Below are 15,000 nucleotides of genomic sequence, written 5' to 3'. Positions count from 1 at the left end.
TATATTTCTAGAAACTGTATTCAAAATTACTCCTGTTTTACCATTTTATCATGTCTATCCCGATGATCGTATACTTATTTATGTTGTTTGCTCTTCTTCAAATTCTTTAACTTTATTGGTGCAATAATCGAGTAATAACTCTTGTGTGTTGCAAAAATACGGGGATTCGCTCTTCATTAATACATATAGACTCATCTTTCGATCGCACAATAAATCGTTCTTTGATTAAACAAGTATTTGATTGGGTCATTCAGAACATCAAGATTAAATGATAACCGTAACAAGGGGAAATGGAAATGCACAGGAGGATTGGGAGGAAATGATCAGGCAGAGAAAACATCTTCGTTGGCTGACATGATGGATTCATCAAACTTTTCGTCGATCGAATCTTTCGGTTCTGCAGATTCAGATTCTCGATGAAGTCTTCCATCGAATCGATTTGGTTCTGTTTTCAGTTCTTTTCGGACAGTTTCTTGAAGAACTTCAGCATTTGACCATTTTGAAGACAACATCATATCTGGTTCATTCTGAAAATTATATTCGTAAAAACTGAAAGTTTAGAAGTGGAACAAACCACAAAAATAGATTCAGAAGTGGGCGGAGCCTCCGCGGAATCTTCAGTTTTCGCAGTAGTAGTTGCAGGGATTGGAGCAGTTATCATACCACCGTTATGCCATTTACAAAGATTCAGTTCTGGATGATCACGGCATATTTGCCACTTCGAGAAAGATGTCTTTTTTGATAGATTGTGGCGCTAAAATGATAGGATTTCTCCATAAAATAGAGAATTATTCAAAACATCAACTTTACTGTGGCTACGAACTTAAAAATTCTCAAATGTGTATTTTAAGCTTATTTACATACAAAAACCGAAAGCTATTAGTTGGAACTTTTAGTTACAGCGTTCGTAACGAACAAAGACTCGAAAAGTTCTAATTCAAATTAGCGTTCGCCAGCAAATTAACCGATTTTCATACATTGAGAATCACTTTGATGTCTGTGAACTGTGTTTGCTATTATCTTCAAAAATTCAAAAGTTTGAAGTTAAGGTACTCGAATTCTAGAATTTCTGATGATTCAGAAACCAACCTTCCAAGCACAAACTGGCAATGAGTCATCAAGATTACAAAGCCTTTTAAGAAGTGGTTTTGGGACGAGATTCCATCTGTATGGTGATAAATCATCACCTATTACTGCTGTCTGGAATTGAAAAGGGGATGGAGGAGAATAGAAGAAGAGCTAAAAGACTTACCGTAACCGGGACGACAATCAATGTGATAAGAAGACAAAACATTCGATTGAGTTGAGATTTGATGGCAACCGAAAAAAGAAAAGAAACAAAACAATTGACACTCTTTTAGAAATCACTTGGAAGAAAATGAAAGAGTGAACAATGGACAACAGCCGAGACAAGTGCAAACAAGAGGCGATTTGAGGTGAAATATCGCAACGGACGGCAGCCAAAAAATGAAGAGGAAAGTGGGAGGAAACAAGAGAAAACAAGTGATTTTTATCAGTGAACACTGAAGAATCTTGAGGAAAAACACTTGAATAAAGACTGTATTGCTGACCGGAAGGAAACTGAAACTATTAGGAACCGTTTATCCAACGGTCATTATTCCGAACGAGTGGACGGAGGAGAACGAAATAAATAAAACTGTCATAGTTTTTTTGGGCAGACTGGTTTGAGTGAGGAAGCTAGAAAGAAATAAGGGGAGAAAAAGAAAAAGAAGCATAATAATAATGGGCTGAATAGTAGGAAAGTTGGTTCGCATGATTAGTGTAATGCCTCCTTGCCAGTCCGTCCCTCCCACTTCTCCTCCCCATGTATTGTTATCATCTTTTTGTCGTTTAATTTGTTTGAAGGAGGGCGCGAATGGCAATTGAGACATTAAAAAAAGTAGTAGAAATATGAATTAATGGGATTGAAGAAAGTAGTAGTTAAGTACAGTAACGAGGAAAAGAATTCAGTAAAATGTGTTGAGTTCATGAGATTCTTTGAAATAGAAAAGGTGAATAATGAAGAAAGAAAACTTTTAATTTCTTGTTAGAAAAAATTACAATGTTAGTTATTGTTGTTGGTCTTGTTTTTCGTGTCGAATTGTAAGAATCTTCTTCAAATTCAATTGCAGCTTCAACTTGCTTTCAGATATTAAATTATTTGAAATTAAATATTAAACTGATATTTTTGATGTTTCGTTCTGTTTCCAAGTATTATAGGGTTATTCACCTCCGGAAAAAACGTTTTTTCCCTCGATTCATTTACCGGAAAAAGGCGCACAGCAAGAATTAAGATGTTGCGGTCTCAAGCCGCCACCGTATTCTCAATAGCAAGTTTAAAGGCGCACGCATGTTAGCACCGGTGTGGTTCTGAGGAGAGCCGATTTTTGACAGTAATCATAGAATTTGTTTTTGTTTCGATTGTTGCAATCGATTTATCATATTAATTCTGAGTTTTTAGTTCAGAAGTCAGCATTTATTTCATGTTGCTAAACTTTTGTTGCTAAACTTTAGATAAACTTTTATTAGTTTTTTTTTCAGAAAAAATGGCAAGGGATTCGCCCGATGGTACCTCAGAATGGAGCACGCAGGTTTGGGATTTTTCAGTAAAACTTCGATGAGTTCCTAGTTTTCAGGACAGGACCTCCCTTTTTTTCGGAGTACTCGCTACCCTTTTCTTCACCGCAATGACCACATTTCAGTCTCCGCTGCAGCACTTATTCCTCTTTTTGGTGAGGGATCATGGAGCTCGTATTATCTAAACCCTGGTTTTCTTTCATTAGGCATTCTACGAGTTCGCCACTACTGTGTTCTACATATGCAGGAACAAATTCTCACACATTGTTCACTTCCAGTATCAAGCGATCGCATTGACTGTTCCATTGTTCCTTCTGGGATGTTCCGTGTACCATACTTCCAGTACATTAACTATTGTCATTGTCACCCTCAAAAATTATTTATAGATCCGACTGGTGCCAGTGCCTTCTTAGATGCTTTCCACTTTAGAATAATCAAACACTTCATTGAGGAAACCTCTGCTGTTTGGTCTATTACGCTTTTCATTGGTGACTTATTCTTCATGAATCTTGTATGATTATCAAACTTCAGCCTGGACTCTTCGTCTGATTCACAGTCATTTGGTTTTGATAGAAATTAATACAGCACAGCGACGAGCGGATCCGGAATCCCGCGATCTCGGCCCAATCAAACAGGTTAGGGATTCACTTGTTTAGAAATAGGAGATAGAATATTTCAGAGCCCCATCCACATCTCGCTAAACATGTCAGCTGTAATACTTTTTGCACTTCTGGCGTATTTCAGTGACGGGAAGATGGGAATTGTTTTCGAGTGGATGGTTTCTAGCCTGATTGTTCACAATAAAGCAATCAATCAATTTTAGGCGATCTTCGAAACGTTGATGACGATTTGTTATATCTTTAATAACTCGTGGATCATGCTCCTTCACTTTGTCTTTCAAGCAATGATTTTCTCTATCATTTTTTCTACTTCGTGTCTTCCATTCGCCTACAGGTTTGGTAAGTGTTTCTCAAATGAAGTTTATAGAATTATATTTCATTTTCAGATACGAGTTCGGTCACTAGTCTCCTAGAATCGTACGGTTTGAACAATGTAATAAAGTTCTGCAAAAGTCATTCTTTCTTCGCAACAACAGTCCTATCTACAGGTGTTCCAACAATAAAATGTTGATCTTAATGACATCTTCCTTTCAGTTTGGTTTCTCCGAATGATGATAACCCATATTTTCTTGATAGAAGTGGCCACCGATGATCGAGTTCATCGTCGGAAAACAAAATTTACAAAACTCATTCAACAAGTTTGATTGTCTCCGTCTCAACGCTGTGACAGTTTATATCTAGCATCCAATGTTACAACAAATTACTTCAAATGTTATTATCTCTTCCATAAACCAATGCTTACCATTAAAAAGTTCATCCGAACCTTCTTTTCATTTTTAAACTTGAGTTGCTCTCTCCTTTGTTTCTATATTTGTTTCAGGTGTTTTGCTTTTTTCCTCACACTTTTTTGCAGAAAAAATGCTTCAAAGAGACGAAAGGAAGACAATTTCTGATGCCATCCACATTATTCTCTCCGCATTGGTTGTCGGATTCTACGTGATTATGGCTGTATTGAATCACGCTTCGGTTCTGCATGGCATCTTCCTTGTCATCGTGAGCCAGCACAGTTGTAACTGCTGTTTTTAATTGTAATAATTATTTTGCAGGCCGTAACCGAAACTATTGTTTCCTTTCTCTATGTCTTCAAAATAACCTGGTTGATGCACATCCATCTTTTTTGCCAATCTGTTCTTCTCATCATTCCTGTTTTTTTGCTATATGCAGATTTATATTTCTACCACAGTATGCTTAAAGAGTTTGCGATTCCGACCACAATCAAATGTATTCAGGTGTCACACATTCGACCGCCTTCCTCAAATCATACAAGATGGATGCGTTTCTGAACTTCGTCTCGGAACCGTATTCTCTGATCTTATCGATTGGTCTCGTAACTGGTTTGGGATGTATACCGAAAAAAGGTCAATGATATATTTTTTCAGTTTGGCTTTGGCGATTATTTCTGACTAGAATGGTCATCGTCCAACAGGCTGCCAAGAAGATCATAGCGGCTTCGAAAGAATCATCACTGAAGAGCAAGATGATAAAAGGACAGCACAATTTTCTTTCCGATATTTTAAATACCACTAGCGTTATCATGTTCCTTGTCATGGCTTACAGCACGTCCTCAAGCAATGCGTATACGCTTGTCAGATTTGTAAGGAGTCCTCGAAAGACGTTCTGCATAATCTTTTACCGACTTTCAGGCGATGTTCGAAGTAGTTTTTGCAGTGTTTCGATGTCCTCTTCTCATCGAGGTCCAATTTATGTATCAGTCAGTCGCTTTTTCGTTTCCGTGCTTCCTTGCAGCTGTCTACGACATAAATAAGCTAGGTGAGAGAACAATCAATAATAGTTGAGCCCTAAAGTGCATTTAAGCCGGATGCGACACGAAGGCCTTCTTGGATTCGTACGATCTCGTCAACGTCATTAAGTATTTTCAAGAAGATCATACTTTCCAAATTCACTTCTTGTTGATGTGTACGTTGTTATAGGTTTTCAGATTTTAATAAATATCTGTTGCCGTTTCAGTCTGGTTCGTTCGTCTGGTCGACACCTACTACACTGTCATCGGATTGTCTACGTTCAGAAGAGTTGTCTACAAGCTCTCGAGAGGAATCGTCAATGAGAGACTGACAAGTCTTATCAAAGAGTTAGAGACTAAAGATTAATTAAGCACTCATTGTTTTGAAACTTTTTTGTTGATGCATGTCCTTCTCCATATCATTTTTTACCGTTTTTTTTATCCTGGGAATTTTGAATTCACAATGTATAATTTTTCTAATATTCTTAATTTTATTTTCTTATACCGAGTTCGTTGCTTTATATTTTAAAATCGTTGGTTGAATTTTTGGTTCACAGTTTTCAGATTAAGATGTTCGAGAAGGGCAACGTAGCTCTCGCCGATGTGTTACACATCGTCTTCACTGCTGCTGTCGTTGGATTCTACATCATGATGTCCGCTTTGAATCCGTCATCGATCTTCCATCATATATTCGCAGGCTTTGTGAGTTATTTTTCTTGAAGATCCTGTTTGAGCTTATTTTGAGGGTTTTACACTTCTCGTTATTTTTCCAAACTTTCAGGCCATCTTCGAGACGTTCGTGTCGTTTCTCTATATCTACCAAGTCAAATGGCTTATGAGGCTTCACTTTATGTTCCAGTCTATTCTCTTTGTCATTCCAATATTCGTTTTCAGTGTCAACTTGGAAAATCTTTTTGGTGAGGTCTTTCTTATTGTACCGAATCCAATTTGAGAAATCACGCAGGTTCGGCTCCAGTCTTAGACGCTTTTCGTCTCGACCAAGTTAAGAATTTTGTTTCCTCGTCCGGTTCAACAACTCTTTCTTCGGTCGCACTTCTTGGTAAGTTCTAGCTGCCTTGTAATCATATTCGTACCTTTTTTATATTACAGTGTGGCTATTTCGCATGCTGAATACTTTTATATACATTATTGAAGCTGAGAAGATCAATCCAACATTGACAATTAAATACTTGTTTTCAAAGCATGTGCTCAACGTCACCTCCATTATCCTCTTTGTCGTGTTGTACTTATCAGTGGAAAACCCTATCAAAGATGCATGCTTTTGGCTGGTATAAATTATACACTGTTTATGACGTTTTTACCGGTCAACGAATTTCAGTCTTTTATCGAGATAGCCCTGGAGCTTCTATATTTTGGTTCTACACTCGATGCAAAAGGATTCAGTATCACAATTGCAGCATGGGTTTACCAAGCAGCACTCTTCTCAGTCCCATGCTTTCTTTCCGTTCTTTATTTTGTTCACGATTTTCGTAAGTTCATCTCCCTTCCTGTTCAAAAAGTAATGCGATATCTTGCAGTTCCTCAAGAAGCTATGAGGTTCCTTTGTTCCTACAATCTCGTTCAATTCATGTTGTTCATTAACGAAAAACCTGCTTTAGCTGTTGTAGTATATTTCTTGTGTTAGTCTACCTTTATTTTTTTTAATTCGCTTGACTCAATTTCAGTCTGGGGACTTCGTTTGGGGGACACACTCACGACCTTGATCGCAGAACACGCCTCTCCGATCTCTGAAAATCGCCAAACCACTACTCGTTCCACTTCTAAATGATGTTATCTTTATTGTTAAAATTTGTTTTTTGTTGATAGTTGTACTTTTTTGTTCCCCTGAGTTTTTAATCAAATTCCAAATTTTTCTCAGGTCCTGTTGTTTTATGTACGAGTTTTATTAATCTGTCAACAACTCAATATTTTTCATGAGTTCTCCATGACTCTTCAATATTTTGTCTCCAATTTTGTTGCTGATATAATCCTTAGGCAAATACTATTTAGGATGCCGAAATTCTACGATCCCAATCAACCGGAGCAGTATCTGAAGGCTCCTACTCTTTTCGGACTGTTTCCGATCAAAAAGGTAGTCACCGTCATGCAGATAATTTGGTTGTCCCTCCAAATTGCGTTTCTCAGCTTCGTTGATTTGGCACCACTTTTAATCTTAGCAAATATTGTTTCGGTGAGTAAAAATTGTTGATGATATTTAAAATCACATTCAGCTTTTTAGATTGTTTTCTGTGCCTTTGTTATCGCTGTATTCATTGTCGAGAATAAAATTCTGATGCGTGCCCACTACTGGAGCGCTCTCGTTTTCATCATCGTCGTCATCGGTGTTCTTTTGTTCGGCACTACCAGCATCCTATGTTCGTGCAAATTTCAAAATATTCTGTATCATTAGATTTTCAGTGAATGTCTCTGCCGGCAACTTTGAGCTGAAATCCTTGTGGTATTTGATCGGTGGTCTCCTCTTTTTTTGCGGTAAGTTAAAGAATTAACTCCTAGTTTTCAATTGAAGATGTCTTGCAGCTCTCGTGATCTACGTGTCATTGTGCCGTAAACTCATCAGGGCCCTCGATCAACAGCCAGATAATCTTCCAGATTTGGATACAACTCAAGGACTATTTCATTTCAATCGCGATGCTTGCGATGGCTCTGAACGGGTTAATCTCATATATCCAGAAGTCTAAATAGCGGCTGTTATTCATATTTGTTTTTGTTTTGCCTTTCATTGTTACTTTTCACAGTTATCCTATACCCATTTTTTTATTTCAATTGTTTTCTTTCCTAGTTAATCCTGATTCTATTCCTTGCAAAGACTCGCTAGTTTTTTCGTAACTGTTACAATAAAAACCTTGTTAATCGTTGAAATATATTCTCTTCATTATTCTTTCCTCAAAGGTTCCCGTTCAATTCCATATTTTCTGTGATTCTTGAGTTATTTCTTTATTACTATTGCAGGAAAGATAATGTCCAAAACAATGGGTTGTGATAGCTGCATGGGTTTGGCCAAGAAGAAAGGACCCATGTTCTTTGGTGTTCTCCCAATGAAGTCGGTGATTCTCTTCATGCAATTTCTCGCAATTTTCTATCAAACCTACCAATTTCAAGACTGTTTTGGATGCTTTCTATCGACTGTTTACCTCATCAGAATCATCTTGGTAACTTTCCCAAAACTAACAAGACAATTATTTATAAAATTTTAGATCGCTGTCTCTTTCATCGGGTTCATTGGATATCTCCTCGACCGAAAAACCGTCATGAAAGTTCATCTCTGGACCACAATTTTCGTCCTTGCCATCCCTGTCGCCATTCTTCAGATCGGTGTCTTTCTTTACTGCACCTTTCTTTACATCTGTAAGATTACTGTAAGAAACAAAAAAAATCGTAATTTCAAGGTTGGACGATCAGTTCCGAACATGTTATCAGCCTCGAAGATGTTCTCCAGAAATCAGCCTCGGAGATGAGCCTCGACGAGAAGATGAGGCTCGAAGATGCGTGTAATTTCTTCTACTCTGCAGTGTACACTGGAGTCTACTATTTCTGCTCGTTCTTGGCTTGTAAGTCTAAATATTTTTCTGAGTTCAAAACACTCATTTTATATTTCAGGTTGCATTTTCTACGTTTGGATGTGTCACAAAGTCATCAAAGCTCTCGACACTGAATTGAATACCGTTTCATCTACTTCGGACACAAATGAATTTCGCTCAGAAAAACTTACCAAAAAATGTGATTGACCGCAAAAAATGTGATTTCCCAATTTCAATTGTATATTATTGTATTTTCTCACTTTGATCTATGAATCTCATCGCTTTTTCCGGAAAAAATGTTTTCTATCATTATTGAACAATAACACCCTACCACTACTGCTCTGAATTAAATTCTTTACAGTGTCCGTCTCGCAACGTATGAGAGTTATATACTCTTCAATATAGTTAAATACCTATATTAACACCAGCTTCCAGTTTTCTAATTTTTTTCAGCAAACAATGACCATTAAGACGAAGTTTAACGATTCGAAGTCAGCACCAAATGTTGTCCAAAAGAAAAAAGAACCAATGCTGCTTGGCTTATCGGTGAAACATCTCATTCTTCTGTACCATGTAGTTTTCTTCCTGGTGCAAATCGACTCATTCATTCACATCAAGGATAAGAAATTCAATGACATTGTTTGGGGGATCATCACGGTGAAGACTACTATAGAGAAAATCTACCAACTCGGTTTTTTTTTTTAGGTTATCTGCAACTCGGGCAGTTTCTATGGAATTCTGACTGAAAATAAGAAGTACATCAAATTTCACTACTGGTACTGCATCTTTGTTAGTGCTATTCCTGTCGCTTTCCTCCAACTGCTCTCGGTCGGCATCATCCGTAAGATTCCATTCTTACATACTTATGATACTGCTGTTTTCAGATAGATTGGTCACCGGCGAGGAGGGATTTCTTTCTGGCGAAATAATGTGTGCTCTAAAAGCATTCGGATATGTTCTCGGCTTTGTGATGAGTGAGTTCCAAACTTTTCTAGACTACTAATGCCTTTCATTTTCTCAGTCTTCTTTCTGTACATTTGGATGTGTTACAAGCTTCACAAACATCTTGCAAATCACTCGATGGTTCTCCCGTACAGTGCTAAAGACGTGCATGTCATCTACAATCCGAACTACGACGCAAACCATCACTCTATCAATTCTGCAACTATTTGATCTCGCATACAACATTATCGCTAAAAGCATCATGTTCTTCTTTTGTCACTTTGCTACTTTCTAATTTTTATAAATAATCTTTCACATCGATGATTTACAATGTTCTAAAATTGATCATCCTCTGGTTTAAAAACGAAATAATCAACGCTTAACCCACAACCGAGTAAATCAGTGTTTTTTTCAAAAGTTTTCTCTTCCACTATACCTGGCGATTACGTGCCGACTTTGATTTCTCATATTCTTAAATAAAAAATGCAAATTTTTATTAAGTTGTTAGAGGTCACAAGTTGAATCATGCGCTTTTTTCGATTCGGACTTTCAAAATTTTCAAGAATGCATTTCCATGAAACACCATCTCATAATTATTGCTGTTGCATTCGTTTCGTTGCAGTCTTCTTCTTCAAAGCACTCGTCCTTCTCTTTTCTTTTCTATCATCATAACTCTCTTTGCGCTTTGCACTTTCCAGTCCTCTCTCTCCTCAAACGCGCCCCTTTTCTTTTTTTTCTCACATAAAGAACGGTGTCCGTTTCTACATATTGTCTTTGTAGAAGATGACAACAGTGCAAGAATACGTTTATTTTAGTTTGAATAAGAAAAGAGCTGAGAAAGTAAGCTTCCATTTTATAATATTTGTGTTATCATTCCTCTTCTCTTTCGCTTCTTAAGAGAAGCTTCTTGTTTCTCTCTTCGCCAGATGCACCTTCCTCTAACATTTCTAAATTTTATCTCTCTAACAATAAATCCTTTTAGCTTGCTTTCCGAAAAAAAACTTGTCTTGAATCAAACAGTTTCTTTATTTTTCTCCCCTTCTCGTCTGTCTTTTTTATTGGCGCTTTCCACTTTTATCGAAATATTTTTACAGTTAGATGAAAACCGTCAATTTCAAAGGAATGGTCGTTCGACATCTCGACGACGGACGATTCGAAGCAGTGAGTTTCATACATCTTTTTCTAGTCTTTTGGAATTCTCTCTTCATGTAATTTTCAGGTACCTCCATTGTTTCTCAAGTGGCCAGCAAAAGTGAGTACTCGATCCAAACAATGGGAACGCTTTATTCTTTCGAATCTCAAAATTTCAGCACATTAGTCTCTACACGATTCTAATCGACATCGTCATCTCTATACTCTTTATTTTGGTGTCGAACAATCTCTCCGCATTGATGCTTTTCGGCGTGGTGAGTCATGGCCATCATTTTTCAAAAAGAGAACGAGTCATCTTAACAATTTCCAGATTCTTCTGTCCGCGTTCTTCGCCTTGGGGTATAGTCGCGAGTCGTTCTCAATCATGTACATTCACCTCGTTTACTGTATTGTTTACATAATTTCATGCGTTGGAGTCGTCGTTCTAATCATTTTTGACAATTCGGGACCAGTTCATAAGGAAATGAAAAGAATAGGTTATCCTATTGATCCTATTTGGGTTTACTGTTTCGCCGGAGTAACCATTATCTGTTAGTTTTTTTAATCGTTTTTTGATTTTGAATAAATTATCTTTTACTGTGAAAAAAATAAAGTTTGGCCAAGAATTTTCAAAAAAAAATTTCGCGCCCAAAACGCTTTAGTTCACAAATGCACTAAAGCGTTTTGGGCGCGAAAATTTTTTTTGAAAATCCTTGGCCAAACTTTATTTTTTTCACAGTACAGCTCACGCACTCATGATTCCACCCTCGGTAAAAGTGATCAAGTATGCAGCAATTGATGATGCTCTGAAGAAAATGATGGAAGACGAGGAATTCAAAAAGCGTCTACGAAAACCATGCCAAGCTAGACCAGAAATACCAATTCTTGTGTAGTCGAACCGTTGTTCGCACTTCATTTCAAATGTTAAAGCTACGTGTATCTCACAGTTTCTAGAATATTTTTATTATAACTGAAAGCTGATCCTGTTTTCACCGGTCACCCACGATGTAATGCTTGTTTTAATAAATGCATACAAATTTTTTTTTCTTAAAACTGTTTATTCATGGTATAGTTTGCAACAAATGACATTTTCATGTGAGGATTTTCCTCAGAAGTTCATCTTGCAGGATATCTTGTGACTTTTAAATATCGTTTATGGACCTACCACGTACTTAGAAAATTTGTCTAATAACGAACGCGATTGTATGAATTTTTATGGCATAAAAATGCATTAAATTGCATTGGTGAATAGAAAACAAGTGTATTAAATGGTAAAAGTTTTCATTATGGTGCGTCCAAAGTTGCTACAAAACAGCAAAAACGACAAATCTGCGGCGTCCAAAGTTGATTTGTAGATTTGCAGGTTTGCAGTTATGTGTTATTGCTCATCCTTAATTTTTTAACTGCAAAACCTGCAAAACCTACAAACCTACAAATCAACTTTGGACGCCGCAGATTTGTCGTTGTAGCAACTTTGGACACACCATACATGATACCGTAGTTCAAGGAGCAGGGGCACACGCCGCCTATCGGTTTCGAAACGAAAACTGATACTTGGTTTATCGCTTGTTTATTCATCAGAAATGCCTACTTATTCGCCGGGTTTTCTACCATCTCAGGCTGTGTTTAGACGAAACATATTTTAAGTTTATTTTTTGTGAAAGCCTCATTGCCAGACAATTTTTTGGAACATTTTTCCAATCTTACCTGTTTGTTCTAACAATTCCTTCAAAAATTTAGGCGGTGAAGATGTCAAATTTCTATCAAACGCGTGTGATTCACTCGGTGGAGTCGCCGATGTTCTTCGATCGATTCCCAATCAAGCTCTTGGTTATCGTAGTTCAAGTCGTCACTCTTCTACTTAACATAGGTTATATGTCTCAGCCGTCATTGGAAAGAGGAGTTTTTATTTTCGAAATGTGCATAGTAAGCTTTGAATCTCCATTTCTCTTATGTGCTTATTGTTTCAATTCAGAACTTATTCCTTGTCGCTTCCATCGTCGCTTTCCTCGCTGACTACGAACTTCTCATGCACATTCATTACTGGGCCGTGTGTGTCGGGACCATCATCCCACTCATCTTCTGGGGACTGGCAGTGAAAGACTTATTTTGTGAGACATTTTTATTAACAGTAGAGGTATGTAGATTTTTCTTTTAGATCGTACCGACATCTCCACTGAAGCCGCTATCTATAGCATCATTCGCCGCACTCTCATCCTTTTGGGTAAGAAAAATGTTTGTGCTTTGGATAAATTTTAATTTCAGCCTACGTTTTCTACATATCGATGTGCCGCCGACTCATCAAGAGCCTTGGACGCAAATACTTTCTCCCAATATTCAATTGTTAGTCAATGCCCACATTAAAATCTTGATACTTCGCATGTAATAACTTTTTACCTGGTCTAACCTAAACATCTGAAATCTTTTGAACCTTCTACATTTTGAAAAATAAACTAAGGCATACAGCATACCCAACATTCGTTTATTTTAAGTTCCTTACGGATCAATGTTTCCTATGAAATATCTCGTTTCTCGTTTCATTTCTAATTTTTTGCGTACTCATAGTTCAGAAGCGATGCCACGCTTTTACGATGCCTCTTCCTACTCGGAGCCACCGAAGGTATGCTGCATTCCGGTCAAACTCGTTGTTCTTGTCATGCAGATTGCTGCATTGATTCTTCCAATTGCATCGATTTGTTTTGCACGAAACCAAGAAAGTCACTTGCTCTTCGGCCAAGTTCTCTGGGTAAGAATCCTTTAACCAAAATGTAACATTTTCATAATGTGCTTTAGGCTATATACTTTGGACTCTCCTTCGTTGCTTTTCTCGTTGAACATAAAGGATTAATGGTCCTTCATTGTTTCTTCGGAATCGCTTGCTGGCTCGGAGCATGTGTCGTGATCGGTTTGGAATACTTCAAAATCAGAGGTTTGATTGTACGATTTATATCCTTCAAGTAATCGTATTTCAGTGTTTTCGGACAAACCCATTTTCAATGGGCAATTCTTCTCTAATTCCATCTTACTGGTCGGTACTGGAATCCTTTTGTTCGGTGAGAGTTTTGGTAAAGCTACGTAGATTATATAATTAAATGTTTCATTCAGTTGCTCTCTTCTACATCATCATGTGCAGTGCTCTCGTCCGCTCTCTTGGCCGTGAACCAGTTCTCCCTGATTATAACACTGCTATGCAGCAACCAAGTTGCCCAGTTGATACATCCGAACACACAAAGCTGATTTACCCAATTTATCCACAGCTCTAAACTTTCAAATACCAATAACTGTTAAATTCATTTCAAGGCTGTTCAATTTTGTTGTTATTCTTTGTTCTCTTTCCTACCAATTTCTGAATTCTACTAGTTCATTCATTTTTTGAACAATCTGATGCATGATCATAAAACTTGTTTTAATAAAGAATCAGATTCACCAGAAAACTGTTCTCGAACATGCAAAAAAATGAAGAGGAAATTGATAGAAAATTGAATATGCAGTGAAAAAAAATTGAATACAGTTTGCTTGAATTTCAAACGTTATTGCTTCTACTTCATGTAACTCAGTTTGTGTTTAAACAACAGTTTTTGTGTTCATTTTCTCATTTTCTGTACAACAGTTTAAATATTTCCGGTGTGCTTTAAATACTCATCTAGAATATACATGATTTACTATCAAAATGCGTTATTTTCGCAATTCAGTCTCCAAATACAATCGGAATGTGCTGATGCAATTAATTATAATTTACAATTTGTGACGAATATCGAGTTGTTTCTCCTCTTCAGTGGCACTGCTTCCATCGAGATATTTGGCAACGTACCAACAGGTTGGCTGGACGAGAAACCTATTATCAGCAGCATACTTGAGTCCTTCTTTAACAAGAAGACGAGCGACTCCTTTGCCTTGTTGGTCTTCTGGAGTGATGGTATGTTGGAAATCAAGCACACGATTTGGAAGTTCTGCATATTGAAGAGAGGCTTTGGAGCCGGTGCCTGGAAAAGATAAAAGTAAAATGAACTGTTTTTATAGTCTTTTTTGTTTTTCCTCAGCTCAAAGTCTAATTCCTTCAGGAAATAATGAAATATATTATATATTATAATATGCACTCACTGAATTTGATGAAAAATTCGGTAGCTTTTTTGCAGTGTTCGACACGAAAGGCCATTCTGTAAGACGCTAATTCAGAATATGAATTCGAATGGTTCATAGAAGTAATATTTAGGATGGAAACTGACGGAATTCGAGGATTCCATGTTTACATTTTCATTGAAATTTTAGAGGTTTTATTTTTTCATTTGACAAGACAGAAGCACGAATATTCACAGAAAGGGATTGGAAAATAGACTAGAATGCGTTAGAAGAGAAGATGAGGCGACAAGAGTTACGGAGCAACCGACTGAAAAGGGAAGATGGTATTTACAAACGGGATGGGGGATGCTTTTAAAACTTGAATTGGATT

At 37.2% G+C, this 15,000-nt stretch overlaps 10 protein-coding genes across 10 annotated transcripts; 8 read left to right on the top strand and 2 right to left on the bottom strand.

Moving 5' to 3' along the window:
- Positions 1–323: 323 nt before the first annotated feature.
- On the bottom strand, positions 324–1,294 carry GCK72_009468 (uncharacterized protein; the record flags this gene model as incomplete). Its single annotated transcript, XM_003112926.2, has 4 exons — positions 324–527; positions 575–754; positions 1,090–1,200; positions 1,253–1,294. 4 exons carry the CDS (start codon positions 1,292–1,294, stop codon positions 324–326), a joined length of 537 nt encoding a protein of 178 aa, XP_003112974.2.
- Positions 1,295–2,546: 1,252 nt separating this feature from the next.
- Positions 2,547–3,841, top strand: GCK72_009467 (uncharacterized protein; the record flags this gene model as incomplete). The annotated part of the gene is made up of 9 exons (XM_053727395.1): positions 2,547–2,591; positions 2,637–2,732; positions 2,784–2,919; positions 2,964–3,065; positions 3,109–3,212; positions 3,257–3,355; positions 3,401–3,536; positions 3,584–3,685; positions 3,732–3,841. The coding sequence occupies 9 exons, from the start codon at positions 2,547–2,549 to the stop codon at positions 3,839–3,841; spliced, it is 930 nt and encodes a 309-aa protein (XP_053586972.1).
- A 214-nt stretch (positions 3,842–4,055) lies between these two features.
- Positions 4,056–5,305, top strand: GCK72_009466 (uncharacterized protein; the record flags this gene model as incomplete). The annotated part of the gene is made up of 7 exons (XM_003113056.2): positions 4,056–4,190; positions 4,244–4,379; positions 4,427–4,531; positions 4,577–4,791; positions 4,841–4,967; positions 5,013–5,114; positions 5,166–5,305. The coding sequence occupies 7 exons, from the start codon at positions 4,056–4,058 to the stop codon at positions 5,303–5,305; spliced, it is 960 nt and encodes a 319-aa protein (XP_003113104.2).
- Positions 5,306–5,508: 203 nt separating this feature from the next.
- On the top strand, positions 5,509–6,727 carry GCK72_009465 (uncharacterized protein; the record flags this gene model as incomplete). The annotated part of the gene is made up of 7 exons (XM_053727394.1): positions 5,509–5,640; positions 5,720–5,855; positions 5,903–5,998; positions 6,049–6,227; positions 6,278–6,428; positions 6,477–6,578; positions 6,624–6,727. The coding sequence occupies 7 exons, from the start codon at positions 5,509–5,511 to the stop codon at positions 6,725–6,727; spliced, it is 900 nt and encodes a 299-aa protein (XP_053586971.1).
- Positions 6,728–6,949: 222 nt separating this feature from the next.
- GCK72_009464 (uncharacterized protein) lies at positions 6,950–7,637 on the top strand (the record flags this gene model as incomplete). Its single annotated transcript, XM_003113170.2, has 4 exons — positions 6,950–7,129; positions 7,178–7,313; positions 7,357–7,428; positions 7,477–7,637. The coding sequence occupies 4 exons, from the start codon at positions 6,950–6,952 to the stop codon at positions 7,635–7,637; spliced, it is 549 nt and encodes a 182-aa protein (XP_003113218.2).
- Positions 7,638–7,916: 279 nt separating this feature from the next.
- On the top strand, positions 7,917–8,684 carry GCK72_009463 (uncharacterized protein; the record flags this gene model as incomplete). Its single annotated transcript, XM_053727393.1, has 4 exons — positions 7,917–8,108; positions 8,154–8,315; positions 8,396–8,507; positions 8,557–8,684. 4 exons carry the CDS (start codon positions 7,917–7,919, stop codon positions 8,682–8,684), a joined length of 594 nt encoding a protein of 197 aa, XP_053586970.1.
- A 252-nt stretch (positions 8,685–8,936) lies between these two features.
- GCK72_009462 (uncharacterized protein) lies at positions 8,937–9,650 on the top strand (the record flags this gene model as incomplete). The annotated part of the gene is made up of 4 exons (XM_003112901.2): positions 8,937–9,134; positions 9,183–9,318; positions 9,362–9,451; positions 9,499–9,650. The coding sequence occupies 4 exons, from the start codon at positions 8,937–8,939 to the stop codon at positions 9,648–9,650; spliced, it is 576 nt and encodes a 191-aa protein (XP_003112949.2).
- Positions 9,651–10,541: 891 nt separating this feature from the next.
- Positions 10,542–11,443, top strand: GCK72_009461 (uncharacterized protein; the record flags this gene model as incomplete). Its single annotated transcript, XM_003113236.2, has 5 exons — positions 10,542–10,580; positions 10,639–10,671; positions 10,730–10,825; positions 10,882–11,101; positions 11,295–11,443. 5 exons carry the CDS (start codon positions 10,542–10,544, stop codon positions 11,441–11,443), a joined length of 537 nt encoding a protein of 178 aa, XP_003113284.2.
- Positions 11,444–12,299: 856 nt separating this feature from the next.
- Positions 12,300–13,813, top strand: GCK72_009460 (uncharacterized protein; the record flags this gene model as incomplete). Its single annotated transcript, XM_003113080.2, has 7 exons — positions 12,300–12,476; positions 12,526–12,661; positions 12,709–12,774; positions 13,043–13,296; positions 13,344–13,479; positions 13,523–13,603; positions 13,656–13,813. 7 exons carry the CDS (start codon positions 12,300–12,302, stop codon positions 13,811–13,813), a joined length of 1,008 nt encoding a protein of 335 aa, XP_003113128.2.
- A 472-nt stretch (positions 13,814–14,285) lies between these two features.
- Positions 14,286–14,706, bottom strand: GCK72_009459 (uncharacterized protein; the record flags this gene model as incomplete). Its single annotated transcript, XM_003113172.2, has 2 exons — positions 14,286–14,533; positions 14,652–14,706. The coding sequence occupies 2 exons, from the start codon at positions 14,704–14,706 to the stop codon at positions 14,286–14,288; spliced, it is 303 nt and encodes a 100-aa protein (XP_003113220.2).
- Between the last annotated feature and the right edge of the window lie 294 nt (positions 14,707–15,000).

Source organism: Caenorhabditis remanei, chromosome III (assembly GCF_010183535.1).
Source record: "Caenorhabditis remanei strain PX506 chromosome III, whole genome shotgun sequence".
NCBI lineage: Eukaryota > Metazoa > Nematoda > Chromadorea > Rhabditida > Rhabditidae > Caenorhabditis > Caenorhabditis remanei.
The sequence above is the reverse complement of the archived record's forward strand: the minus strand, read 5'-3'. Positions and strand labels throughout refer to the sequence as shown.